At 40.7% G+C, this 14,792-nt stretch overlaps 1 protein-coding gene across 3 annotated transcripts in view; it reads left to right on the top strand.

Annotated features, from left to right (window-relative positions):
- FAM135B (family with sequence similarity 135 member B) overlaps positions 1 to 14,792 on the top strand; it is a 205,910-nt gene that overhangs the window by 113,342 nt on the left and 77,776 nt on the right. For all 3 annotated transcript variants that reach the window (XM_058037054.1, XM_058036972.1, XM_058036880.1), the window contains exon 4: positions 12,238 to 12,377. In XM_058037054.1, coding sequence (XP_057893037.1) covers positions 12,238 to 12,377 — 140 coding nt within the window. The remainder of the gene's footprint in view (positions 1 to 12,237; positions 12,378 to 14,792) is intronic.

Here is a 14,792-nt window from a genome sequence, read left to right as displayed (position 1 = left end):
AGTGAATGGTCTTACAAGAAAACAATCCAAAGAAAGAGAACAGTTAATGATACCTTTGGCACATCACAGGAAGGAAGAAAAGTAATGTAGTTTATTGAAACCAGAGAGAAACCCAAATGGCTCCTGCCTGACCTGCCTTGGCAAAGAAGGATCAGTCTCTTGCTGATTTATATATTTATATATATTATTTATATATTTGTATCTGTGTGATACAGATGAAACCTGAAGATTTCAATTGAGATGAGGTGCATAACAAAAAAGTAAAAAAACCCCAAAAACCGAAAACCCAACAACCCAACCAAAAAAACCACAAAAAGCAAAAAACAAACAAACAGAAAAACACACCAAAAAAAACCCCAAAACCAAACAAGCAAAAAAAACCCCAAAACCCCACCACCCCAAAAAACACAACCAAAAACCCCAAAACTAAAATTAAAAAAAAAAAATCCTACAAAAAATACAGCAGCAGATCTTGATGGAGTCTAATTGGGAAAGCAAATAAATAAAAAAAAAAACTATGTATTTTTGTGCTGAGCTGTATAGACAGCAATTAAATCACTAATCAGGCAAGAGTTGGCTGACCTAGGAAAGGAGCATTCTCATTTCTCAGCTGGATGAGAAGTTTAAAAATATCTGCTTAAAGGAGTATTTAAAGGATACAAAACAAACATAAGAACATTTTGGGTTCCAATTAAGTTTATGGCTTATGGAAGCAGTTCCTGTGGCAAAGAAGCAATATGCTTTACTTTCTTAGAATCTACTTCATAATGATATTGGCTTTATTTTTAACAGAAATTGTTTCCCACCAAAAAGAAACAAAATTTATTTTTGTGTGCATGTGGGTTAGTATTTAGGAGAATTTTTAATTTTCTCTGCCAGTCTCCATCATGCTCACTTCCTTTCTGGAGGCTGTTTTGTAATTTCTTTGCCTTGAGAAACCAGCACTGTAAATGAGAAATGTCTCCAGAGCAAGGATTGTATTGTAATTTATGGAAAGAACTTGGGTCAGGAGAGGAACATCTAATTTAGAGCACATTACGTTGACCTGGGGACTTGTAGAGCTCTTCCACCTTTTTATTGGCAAGCAAGGACTGGATGTGTTCCTACTTTTTCTCCCATTATATATAAATATAAAATCTAGCGATCAGAATCAGAGGCCACCTGAGCAGTAGGATCAGGTCTCTCATGAATGAGCAAGGGATCTGTACCAGTCCAGTGGAATGTGGAGGAAAAACTGAAGGTAGAGGGATCCCTTTGCAGATGTGGGTGTGACAAACACACCCTGAACATCTCACTCTGCATTGAAGGCTGTAGAATGAGAGACCCTCAACAGCAGCAGCAGCTACAGCTGAGATATCAGGGTTCTTGTATCTCTGTCTTGTATCAGGTTTCTTCTTATCTCTATTGACTCAAGATTAATCATAGAAAGGATGTGCAATACCTCATTATTGGTATTGTACACAGAGAGAAAAAAATCTGTAGGACCTTGAAGCCTTTTTTGTAAGTCTGAAGCCTTTAGTGAATCCTCAGAATTTTTATATTAGAGTGGAATATTAGGAACTACATCTGCATTGGAAAAATTAGATTTTTAATAATATTTTATTAGATTTCATATTTTTTATAATTTTTTTACATTGAATATGTAAAACATAAAATGTTTTACATATTCAATTCAAAGTAATTTACCCTCTGCATAAAGTGCAACTGGCCAAAGTGTTCAAGATAAAAGTTTGGTAAATGTACAATTTCCATCCATCACCTTCTTGAACACAGGAGACACTGAAATAACACATTAGAAAGCATTTAGTTCCCAATCTATACCATTGATGGAGGACTTCAAAGTGTTACAGATACATCAGGGAAATCTTTATTTTCCACTTTGACTTTAGGTCTGGGATTTTAACTCAGGATCTTTCTTTTTGAATCCATAGCTGCTGTGTTGATGAGAGGATGCCAAATATACTGTGAGACACTAAGGAAAAACTAGTGGATTAATGCAATATCTATGCTTGTCTGTAAAATACATATAGTCACATTTTTATATATGTATTTCAACTCTTACATTTCTAGACCCCTAGACATTTGGGGTTTCCCAGCTGCCAAAGCACTATGTGAACAGTGGTGAGAAAAGTGGAAGAGAATCTTCTTATTGGTAGCCAGAGGAAAAGACAAATTGAAATGAAATTCTGGAAGTGATTTCTTCTTTCTTCTTTGGGCACCCCTCACTTACATGGGGGGGTCTTGGTGGTTATAATGGGAAATAACTCTCTACCTGATGGGTGGAATGAATTAAAACCATATTATTTTAATTTCTCTTTTTTTTTTTTTTTTTCTTTTATTAGTCTTAATTTCTTTTAGAATAGTTCTAAACTTCCTGGAAGGTCAGTTCAACAGTCTGAAATTGCCAGAGTCTCGTGATGCTGAAAGAGCTATTTAGTATTTGGGGTTTTCAAAAGGCACTTCAAGTGTTCATTTGCCATATTTAGGACTGGATTATTTTTTATCCTTCAGTCTTTTTTTGTCTTTTCACATTACACAGCAAACCAGAATAATGTTGACACTGGAGACAGTTATAAAACATTTGCCTGAATGGTACAAATTGACATTTATACAAATGGACATTTATACAAATGCTCATTGGACATGAAAGTGAAGTCTCGTCTTTTTTGAGCTCATTAGGAGATATATTGTTCTCTAAATAGGTTGGAATCTCTCTTCCAGAATTTAATTTTAGCATTGGATCTATCTTTGCTCCAGTTCTTCAGTGCTAAGACCAAGAGGATTTTGTGACAAAGTTGTTTCTTTCCTCTCTTTCACTCACTACAGCAGCACAGGGACAGTGAAGGAAAACTCAAATCACCAAGAGCTCTGCTCCAGAATGTGTTAGTGGGTATTTATCAGACACAGTAATTTTCTGTCCCAAAGTCACCCCACCTAATGTGCTTGGGAGCTGTACTTTAGCTCTTTCTACTTCCACAGCTTTTTATGAATTTCTCCCATGTGTTAACACAGACATGAGTGTGACATTTACTGCTGTGTACCTAAGTCCAGATAACCAGAGAAAGGCAACCCTCTCAGAACCTGGCTTGGATGAATTTTTATCAAGGAGAAATGAAAATCTCAGTTGAAATTTGCAACAGTTACCACTATTTGATTAGTATTGATGGAGACCTATAATTAGCTCTTATTTAAGAAGGCATATGGCTGCAACAGATGGTAAAGGAAAAAAAGAAAGTTAGATAAACAGGGATATCTGCACAAGGTTTTCTGATCTTCTTTGCTTACATTTTGCAGCACAGTGCTTGCTTAGGTTCTGGAAAGATGGCCTACTCTCCATATGAGGAATACTTAGATGTCTTAATTTTCTCTAAATATACCAAAATAGAGTGGCCTGCAAGTATCTAAGAATTGTGATAATAATAGAAGATTTGAGGTAGCAAGGAAACTTAGATTTTATTTTTTTTTATTAGGGGTTCTAAGCAAGAACCAGTTCTGCTTGTGAGGTTAAGTGGGAATTTCAGATGGTAAAGGCCAAGGAACAGGACAGCAAATGTGTGGATGAGTGAGGGAGATGGATGCAAGAGAGAGATCTGGGTTGTATTTATGGCAGTACCAACCAGGGTGCTGTGTGTTCTAGAGATCACTCAGATTACAGGTAGGTGGATTTCAGCTAGTCCAGACTGAGGTTTTAAATGCTTGGGGGAGACCTCATTGCAGCCTTCCAGTACTTCAAAAAAAGAGAGAGAGGGAGAGAGAGAGAGATAGGGAGAGATAAATTTTTTACACAAATAGGGATAGGACAAGGCCAACAGTTTTAATCTAAAAGAGAAGAGATTTAGATTAGATGTTAGGAAGAAATACTTTCTTTCCTGTGAGGTTGGTGAGGCCCTGGCACAGGTTGCCCAGAGAAGCTGTGGCTGCCCCATCCCTGGAGATATTCAAGTCCAGGTTGGATGGGGTTGGAGCAGCCTGGTCTAGTGGAACCTGCCCCTACCCATGGCAGGGGATTGGAGCTAGAGGATCTTTAAAATCTCTTCCAACCCAAACCATTGTGTGATTCTGTGATTATTTTATTGATGGGTTCTTTGCTTTTTTCATGCCAAGGTCGGGATTAAATCATGAGATGGTGTTTCTTGTTCAGACTCAGATGTTTATTTGTTCTTATCTGTGAGACTCACAGTCTCACAAGCTGCAAGTTCTGCAGTATTTTGCTCTAACAAAGTACCAAATGGCCACATAGCTCTCTCTACAGGGCCTTTTAAGGATAAACTGTCCAATTAAGAAATGACACCTAAATTATTTTTACTTTTAACCCAATAACCAATCACCCATGCCCTGCAATGTGGACTTTTCTGTCCTATTACGAAATACCATCCAAACCCATGAAGTAGAAGGTAAAGAAGGAAGACCAGCCACTGCCCTAAAACCTCCATTTTAGCTCAATACATATTACTATATTCTAAAACCTTAAACCCTCAATTTCCCACCATGTGATATTACAACTTTTATTCAAACTATACACAGTTTTATCATTCAATTTTGGAAGCCTTCTCCATGGCCTCAGGTCAAATGAGTTTTCTCTTGGGGGTCAGTGCCTGACAGCACAGAAAGTCTGAAATTCTCAGCATCCAGAGCTCCAACATTTAATGATGCTCTCTCTACCTGTTTATTGTCACCCTCCCTGTTCACCCCTGATTACCTGACTGTGCAAATGCATCCAAGAGCTCTGGGGTGAGGTCACATAGCCGGGCTCAGACTGCCTTCTGCTGGGATTTACTGACAGCTGGCTTTCCACGGAGGCAGATCCAGAGAGATCCCATGAACTGCTGACACCACATGGCTGCGTGGGCAGCAGCATAAGGTTTGTGGGCAGGAAAGTTTCAAAACGTTCACAGCTCATTCTCAAGTGAGTGCCTCTCAGCGCCCTCCCCCTGTCTGTGCACGAGTGACCTGGGAGAATGAACCCATCTGCCTCTACAGATATCATCTGCCTCTCACATTTTCCTGTGTGGAAACACAAGTATGATATGCTTCTTGTGGCCATGAATTAGGCTGAAATACAAATGTTTAAGTGTGCACTAATATTTATAAAGAAACATTTACATTAAAGCTCTTTTTATAGCTGCAGTATCTTGATTTCCTTACATTATTGAAGAGCATCTCTTTCATGAAAGCAAAACTTAGCAGAATCCTGCTTTTCCATTTATCTGAATAGCAGCATAATAATACTGCTTTTCCCAGATAGCAAGAGACATTCAAGAAGTTGCCAGCATTTGAGTAATTATCTAATTTCCAATGCTATAGTCATAAAGACTTTAGAGAGGCTAGATCTGAAGTTAGATCTGTTTTCCATATGGATTTTTCCTGACTGTTTAAGCACTCCTTATTTATTTTAAAACTCTGACACAGTGCTCATGAAACTGCAGAGAGCTAATTCTAGAGAAAGCTGGCTCTAAACCTGAAGTTGTCCTTCTCAAAGGCCTGGAGTTGTAATTTTATATTTAAAATAATAATAAAAAAAAACTTTCTTTGTTCTCTGCCTTGCATTGGGGATAGGAAGCAATGTAATGTTTTCAGCAGCAGCGTGCAAGGACTGAATTGTCACAATTCCTCCTTTCTCACTTTGAAAAATTATTAATTAATAACACTTTTATGGGCTGCAGAATAGAGGACAGAGTTCAGATAAATGCCATCTCTGCTCTTCCTTTGTTAAATTCAGAAGTTAAACTATATAAACAAAAAATATACAGAAGAGTACAAGTGGTTTGTTTTCCCCTGAAATTCTCAGCATTCTGTAGCCAAGACCTACAGGCTTAATAGAAAAGTTGTGTAGGATATAAATCTCTATGCAGGAGATTTTAATGTGTTTCCTTTGGAGAAACAAATTTTTCATGTTTCATTTACATCTCACACTCCTGGTTGTGTGGAGAAATCTAACATTAATAAAAGTTATTCTTAGTATGATAGTAACTTTAAAACAAATCAAAGGACCAACTCCAAGGGTTTTTTCAGGCTTCTAGTGCCTGTTGGAAGAAGAGCTAGAAAATAATGTGAAGTGAGGTAATGAAATTTTAGCTTTCCTTTTCTAACCTCTCCAAAACAAACTCACTCATGGCTTTCAAGGCATCCCCTCCTATCAGAGGAGAATTCCCTCCTGCACTGGTTCTTTGATAAGGGCCATGCCACAAGGAATTTATGTTTTGAAGCCTTGAAAAAATAAATATGAACAGACCTCCATGACTTCTCAAAGATTAATACTTCTGAGCAAATCTGGGTTTGCATACTGGAGTGCTTACCATCCTTTAAAAGGTTGTTGGTTGACATTGATTCCAGTTTTCCTTGGCAGGTAGAGACATCATGAGGAAGCACAATCAAAAATGTAATTATGGAAAGATTCTAGCTGGTGAGATTGGAGCACTCCAGCCACTGACACAGCAAACACAACACAGAGGGCACAAGGACCAGCCAGTCCTATTCTCTGCAAACAGCAAGGGCTCATGTGGCCGTGGTGGCTCTGGAGAAATAATTTATCTCAAATCTCATCAAGCTACACCATGACTTTGCCATTTCAGAGTCTCTCCTTGGCTGAAATCAGAGGTTGAGATATGCATGTGTCATTGTTTGCTCCATGGGAGAGTTATTGACCTCCAACAATCATGAAACTTCTCAAACTATTTTTACAACAGTTAAAAAATGAGTATAGGAGTGATTAAATAAAAGAATTTTAAAGGAAATAATTTAGGCATGATGAAAGCAGAGAAAGAATGCTATAAATGCTCAGAGTTGAAAAATGTATAGTTTGGATTTCCTGGAGTGAACAATTGGGATAATTGACCATTGGAGTTTGGGAGAAGGTGTGTGCATTAGGATCTTAGAAATTTCAAGAATATTACCACCACCTTCCATAACTTTTCCCTAGAAATGTTTCCCTCTCCTCACATGAATGGGAGTGGTGGTGTGAGCGTTCTCTTGGGGAAATTACACAAATGACAATATTTGAAAAGTGGCAAAATTTGAGTCCCTATCACACTTTGCACCAGATGAGGGACACTGCCAGTCTGTCCAGCAACACTTCCCGTGTTTCTGAACTTCAGTTTCAGTGAACAGAAGTTCAGCATTCAGAAAACACTTTCAGTGCTTTCAATGAGAAATGCCAATTGCTCTGGCATATCACACTCCTTGAAAACACAAATAGCACAACAGTCAAGAGAAGATGATTTCATTATCTACTTTATCAAATTATACCTACAGCCAACAACAAAGCTGTGGTTAAGTGGGTTTGATCAGGGGGTTTGAATGGGGTTTGCCACATGTCTCTGTACAAGGCTAAGGTTTCTGGTGGTGTCTCTTCCCTTCCCTTCCCTTCCCTTCCCTTCCCTTCCCTTCCCTTCCCTTCCCTTCCCTTCCCTTCCCTTCCCTTCCCTTCCCTTCCCTTCTCCCTTCCCTTCCCTTCTCCCTTCCCTTCCCTTCCCTTCCCTTCCCTTCCCTTCCCTTCCCTTCCCTTCCCTTCCCTTCCCTTCCCTTCCCTTCCCTTCCCTTCCCTTCCCTTCCCTTCCCTTCCCTTCCCTTCCCTTCCCTTCCCTTCCCTTCCCTTCCCTTCCCTTCCCTTCCCTTCCCTTCCCTTCCCTTCCCTTCCCTTCCCTTCCCTTCCCTTCCCTTCCCTTCCCTTCCCTTCCCTTCCCTTCCCTTCCCTTCCCTTCCCTTCCCTTCCCTTCCCTTCCCTTCCCTTCCCTTCCCTTCCCTTCCCTTCCCTTCCCTTCCCTTCCCTTCCCTTCCCTTCCCTTCCCTTCCCTTCCCTTCCCTTCCCTTCCCTTCCCTTCCCTTCCCTTCCCTTCCCTTCCCTTCCCTTCCCTTCCCTTCCCTTCCCTTCCCTTCCCTTCCCTTCCCTTCCCTTCCCTTCCCTTCCCTTCCCTTCCCTTCCCTTCCCTTCCCTTCCCTTCCCTTCCCTTCCCTTCCCTTCCCTTCCCTTCCCTTCCCTTCCCTTCCCTTCCCTTCCCTTCCCTTCCCTTCCCTTCCCTTCCCTTCCCTTCCCTTCCCTTCCCTTCCCTTCCCTTCCCTTCCCTTCCCTTCCCTTCCCTTCCCTTCCCTTCCCTTCCCTTCCCTTCCCTTCCCTTCCCTTCCCTTCCCTTCCCTTCCCTTCCCTTCCCTTCCCTTCCCTTCCCTTCCCTTCCCTTCCCTTCCCTTCCCTTCCCTTCCCTTCCCTTCCCTTCCCTTCCCTTCCCTTCCCTTCCCTTCCCTTCCCTTCCCTTCCCTTCCCTTCCCTTCCCTTCCCTTCCCTTCCCTTCCCTTCCCTTCCCTTCCCTTCCCTTCCCTCCCCAACCCACCTCAGTGCCTTTTTCCTGGCAGTGGTTAGAATTCTATGGTTTTTACTCTCACTAAATTAAGTTTTAAATACGTAAAAAAATTGTTAGCAGGTCACCTATCCATCAATTTCTGTCTTATAAGATTATGTGGAGAAAATTTTTCAAGGGCCTCCAGGATATAACTAACCTCTCTCTGAATCTTTGAAGAGATGAGTAATTTCTGTATGATGTGCTGCAATAATATTTAGAAACCTCCATCTATAGAAACACCCAGATGGGAAAGTTGGGTAGACTGGAGTGTATCTGGGGACATTTGGAAGATGGGAGAGAGGGAAAGCAGGACATGCTACAGTGACTGGTCTGTGCCAGCACCCTCTGCATGAAATCATCCATAAGTGCAAAGAGCCTTTTCCCCCTTCCTTTTTAAAAATGCCATTGTCCAATAGCTATGGAGGAATTTCTAGGAGTGATGGTGGGATGGCATGGAAGGAATAGTAAGAGAGGATGCATAAAAAGGCTTTTCTCATTCTCTGAATGCCTGTGGAGCACAGCTCTCCTCTTCATACTTGCCACGGCTCTCACAGCCCTGAAAGCTCTTTCACTTTCCAGATAAACTGAAGAACTGTTCAACCCAAAGATAATAAGCAGTAAATTGAATAGACACTTAGGAAGGAAATCAGGAGTCTTTCTAGCATAAGGAATACTGCACATGTCTCAAATAAATCTCCTGAAAGGGAAATTTACTGATCGAAAATTCATTACCACAGAATTAAACTTTCTTTTTTGAATTCACCACAGCTGAAGCCTTTGAAACTGTGGAATAAATACAGGACAGTAGAGTTTTAGCTCCAGATCTCCCCTGGGAGTGGGAGTTCCCAGCAGTTTCCAGACAGTGTGTCTGTCTCCTTTGGGTTTCCTGTGGCTGCTGGAATTTTTGAACAGCTGAGGCTGTACTAGAAAGAGATGTGGGAAAACTCAATGGTTCAATCTTCTCTCTCATACCCTCCTGTGCTTTGTGCCAAAGGACAGAGGCCCTTGTGTGAGCACAGGGATGCATCTGCTGTCTCTCCTGAACAGGGGCTACACCTGCTGTGTCTTCTGCCAGCACTCTCTCTGAACAGTGGCAGCTGTGACAAATGCCAACCTCAGTGCCACTGCCTGCCAGCAGACACACCTGGGGTTTAGAGACACACAGGGTTTCAGAAGGAATCACAGGAACTAGGGGAAGCTTGGGAAAGGTTCCTGGATTATAATGTTTTCGTAGACCAATGAAGGATATGTTTGGAGTAGTAACTGCTTCTAGTTAGTGCAAGAAGCTCCAGCAGAGTGAGGTAGCCTGGTCCCTGCCTGTACCTGAAGCACAGAACACACCAGCAGGTGCTGCAGCCTGAAGGAAAATATCTGTGAGATGTTGTCATTCCACTTTTGTTTGAGAGGATCCCTGCATTGCTGTCAGCACTGCCAAGTTCTCCTCTGAGGAAATCCCTGTTGCAACTTTAGGTTGTTCTCCAAGAGAGGGAGAAGCCACCGGTGGCCACTTAAGTAGGCAGGGATGGATGTGTTTAGGGAAGATCAGTGACTTACCTGCTGTAGTTCTCTGCCAGCTGTCTGCAAAGGAGGTCTCCCTGCTTAAAACTGAGAGATTTTTGGCCCTGTAACCTCATACTCTTATTTGAGGCAGCCCCAAACACTGTGGCATGACATTGACTTTGATGTTTCCAACAAGAGAAATGATTCCTGATGCCACCTTGCAAATCCAGCTCCTAAAGCAATTACACATGAGGAGTGGTCTGCTCAGGAGTGTGTTTGAAAAGAAAATGAGATTAAACTTTCTATCCAAGAAGAGTGCCAGTATATCAATATCCAAATCAAAGAACATAAAGTTTCCTTTGTCTGCCAGCTAGGAGTAAGAATGCATTATACCTCTAATATGATTTTTGCAGTGTCTGTAATATCATGAGGTTTAAATTAAAATAAATATGACTGCATGCTTTTGAAGAGCTAATCAGGCTGAAACATTTTAGCCTTATTGGTGCAGCACATGAAAATAAAAATGTATTTATCTAGGCTGCCTGGATTCATGGATAACTAATGTGCAGATTGGGTGGTGGGAAGACAAGGATTAAATACTTGGGTGTGCTTGATGGAAATCAGTAATAGGAAAATTATTTGAATGTAACCTGGATGACAGAACTATGGTTCTGCTAATTATTTAGATCAAGTTTTATTGGTCTTATTGTCATTTAGTCAATTCTGCCTCAAATGATTTTTTTTTTTTTTTTATATATTTCAGTGTCCATGCTATTCCAGTTCCAGCAGACTGGCACCACTAAACTAATTTTTATAATGACAAAGCCCCATTCACTGTCTACTTTTCTTCAGTACCTGTTTTATTTGGGTTTTTTTAAGTCCTTTCTGTTATTTTATTTTTATATAACCAAACTTGACCTCATAAAATATTTAATCCAGTCAGTCTTGACTCACTGACCTATGATAGCAAATTATATACAAATCTCAGCAGAATAAACCTGTCCTGATTTGAAACTCTTGACAAAACAGCAGGCCCTGGACTTTTATCTTACCACAGCTTCTGGTGCAAGACAATTCTGCAAAGGGGCAAATTCCAAGAAGTACCTTCTGAAAAAAATGGTACTTTCTAAAAAGGATTGCCTTCTGATTTTTTGATGATGATCACACATCTGTCTCTCTCTGAAGGACTAATCCTGGTACACCTTTTTTAAGCACCCCTTCTCAGCACTTCCAAAATACCATTTGCTAAAGGACTACATTTCAAAAGCTCAGATTCCTCCAGGACTGAGTGCTGGAAGGGGACAAAATCAGCTCTGAGTAAATTTTGCAACCTGTTGTTGCTCTGGGGCTATAGAAGTAGAATTAGCAGGGGATTCTGATTACCAGCCAAGACAAACCCTGAAAGTTCCTAACTCTGGTGCCCAGTTGCTCATTTAAAAGCCACACTGTCATTGCAGGCTCCTCTGGAAGGCATTCACTGTAGTACAGTGAATGTTCCCTCCAGTGTGAGTTTGTATAACTTAGCAAGCCACAGGGTTTTTTTCCTCTTACTGAAAAGGGAATTGCTCAAAAAGCAGTTGACTTGAAGCAAAAATTTTCCTCAGTATAAAGCATTCTTTTTTTTTTTAATTATATCCTAAATTCTATAGGCTCCATTGTAACCAAAACAAAATACACACACTGGAGGCACCTGAGTTAGAAAGGATAAATCCCACCTCACTTTATGTGATGTTTATTTGTGATCATTTGATACATCAGCACACAGGTGATGCTACTGGCTGAATTTGATGTGGAGGACCTTAGAGCTTTGATTTATTCAATTATTTTTACTAAATTGGCATCTCTGATACATGCCAAAGACCTGAAGGATTACATGGGCATCTTGAAAAAAAGACTATATTTATATGTTTCTGTATTTTAAGATGCCTCTACACTTCCAGTTTCTATATGCAAGATCTGCTATTGGCTATTTTCCCCCCTCCCATGTAGTAACTTCTGGGAGCACCAGACATCTCTGGTAGAAAAAAGAAAAATCCCTCTTCTGAAAGATGGCCATTGCAGATAAAAGATGAAGTTTCACAGGTGAACTCCCACAGTTGTCATGCTGGGTGCACCAAATTGAGGATTTGATGTTTTATTAGAAATAAATTTAATAGGATAAGTGCTGTCACAGGATCAACTATTCTCACTTTGAAATCCAGCCTGCCTACCGTTTAACGTTTGTTTTCTTTAAATATCATGTCTGTGAACCTGCAACCCACAATAACAGCCTGCTCTACTACCATTAATTATTGAGAATGCAAGTGTTTAATTACAAGTACTACTTAGGTAACCCTGAAGTCATAGGATGCAAAATAATTTCCCTGCTGAAATCACACTATGAGTTTGTCTGTGTTTTGTGCAGGTGATTCCAGCCTTTGCTCGACCTGCGTTCACGAAAACAATGTTTACAGCAGAATATTTCAGATTTTGTACAGAAATGAAGAGATCATCCTTAATGAGACCATGAACTTCAGAGTGCACCTGCTTCTGGATGGTGAAAGGGTGAGTTATTTTGGGATGCACATCAAAATCAGCAGGGCTGGGATTTCTCTCACTTGACTTCAGGTGTGCATTGCACAGGTATCTCCATTTCAAAAGAAGTCCATGTGCTGCCAGAGGTCTCATGAATACAGCTGCTGGAGTGAAAGGCACAGTTTATCTGACCAATGCACCAGCAGCTGAACTGGGAGGAGACTGATGGTCCTGTACCCATAAATACCTGTGATTTATTTGTTTGTACATGCTGACACTGTAAAACTCTACATGAGGTCAGAGAGACCCTCTGCATTGTGCCTGTTTGTGAGGAGCAGGCTACACCTTGGATTTCCAGTGGAATAAGATGCTGACATACTCTGGTAAATCTGAATATCAGAAACTCAAGTGTCTCAACCATAATTTGTCATTTGTACACTGGATCACTCACTTAGCACAGCTGTGCTCATCAGCCCCACCTGAGAAAAGTGGGAGACTGCTGCTTCTTTCCAGGACCAGCTACTATTATTATTACTCCATTATTATCACTCTCTTCTCCTCCTCTCTCTTGTGACTGAAATTTTCTACAGCTCCTCAGCCCTTTTCCATCCTTCAGAGGTCTCCTGGCCTTTTTCCTTGGTGCTCCTGCCTGCAGGAGCCCTTGGGAGAGCTGCTGGAGCTTTCCCTTCCTTGGAGTCCATGTACAACCCTTTTGCTTTCTGAGGTACCTCAGCAACAGCTGTCCACCCTGAGATCCTTCTCCCCTTTTTCCATCCACTCCTTCAGCCAACAGGAGCACTCACACAAGATAAAAACACAATCTGGGACATCCAGCTTGTAGAGCACCTTTGGTTTAATCCTACTGGTGTGAAACCAAAGGCTTCCAGCAGAAATTCCTGTTCCCAGGAGCTACAAGGGTGGAGCAATCTTTGTTCATGGACAGCACTGTTTTGCTGAAATCTTGAACAGGAAGGGGAGAGAGTGTCACAGTAGAATGGCATTCAGGCATGTCCCATGTGCCATCACTGTGCTTTGCCAGCCTAAGGATTGGTACAAAATTTATGGCATTGGTACTTGCCCTCGGTGCTGGCAAGAGACAGGACACCAGCATCTTTGCCAAGTCAGCTTGTCATCAAAAGGAGGCACTATGAGTTACACAGACAGTGTGAATCATGTGCTGTGTGTTGAACTCAGGGCCAGAGACACTCACCTGTCCTTTGTATAATTTCCTATTTGATCATAATGAGATTTAAAATCTCTTTTTTGTCCTATTTCAAAGCATATATATATACATGTGTGTGTGTGTGTGTGTGTGTGTGTGTGTGTGTGTGTGTGTGTGTGTGTTATACAGAGATCTAAATTAAAACAGCTTGAGAACCCAATTTAAGGTTAACATGCTTCCTTTTCTCTCCCACTTTCCTCTTGCTGTTTTGGTTTGGTTTGATTTCTTTTTTTAATGATGTCAATTTTAGCGTCATCAGTTTATTCCTTCCTAGAATTGTTGGTTTGTGCTTATGTGAAAAATTACTAAATGCAAGTCTTATCAATATTTGCTAGGAAAATGTCCCAGCATGCTTTATCCAATATTAATTTTATCCTTCCTCTGTGGGGTACATCTGACTAAATATCACTCCCCTGATAATTTTTGCATTGTTATTCAGAAAAGTTGTGCACCTCATGAAATGGAAAATAAAAAATAACCCACAAGAAGCCTCACAGCTAAATGTCATTGTGACTCTTGATGTGCTGCATGCAGCACCACATGGCTTTTCACAGGAGATTCCCTGGAAAGAGGTCAGCTGCCCAATTCTGTACTTACAGAGTGGATTTGCACAGATAAACTCAATTTTTCTGTGTGGCAAAGTAACTTTGGGTTTTCATCACTGTAGAATAAGAGGATAAACAGGTCTGTTGTTCCAGATGAGTTGCTAAAGGCACTCTAAAGAATCAAATAGAAAAAAAAAATCTCTAAAAATTTTTTGTGCATTGAGGCTTCTTTTTTCTGCTTTGCTGTCTTGTCCTCCACAGCTTTGCAAATTTGATATAAATGTGGGAGAGACTGAAGTATGCCACTACTACATCCACAACTATTCAGAGACAGTTTTGTATCTTTGTCACATAATCTCCTGTGTTGGATGAAATCCTTGCAATGTGGTGTTGGCAAGTCAGCTAGAGATTTTTCAAGTGTTTTAAATATCATCTGTGTTCATAACTCTTAATTTATTTAGCACACAACAGATGTGATTCCTTTTTTTGTGCCTCTTGTGTGCTATGGTGATTTTTCTTGGTTCAGGGTGAAGGTTCTGTTCACTGTTTTTGTCTGTGGATGGAAGTTATGATAAATAGACAAAAGAGTCTGGGTAATGCAAGAATTGAGTTCATATACTCCATGCAGTTTGTGCTGTCAGAGCTGGAATTATCCAATATTATATTTGGGGAGCATTG

Source organism: Melospiza georgiana, chromosome 1, assembly GCF_028018845.1.
Source record: "Melospiza georgiana isolate bMelGeo1 chromosome 1, bMelGeo1.pri, whole genome shotgun sequence".
Lineage (NCBI taxonomy): Eukaryota > Metazoa > Chordata > Aves > Passeriformes > Passerellidae > Melospiza > Melospiza georgiana.
The sequence above is the reverse complement of the archived record's forward strand: the minus strand, read 5'-3'. Positions and strand labels throughout refer to the sequence as shown.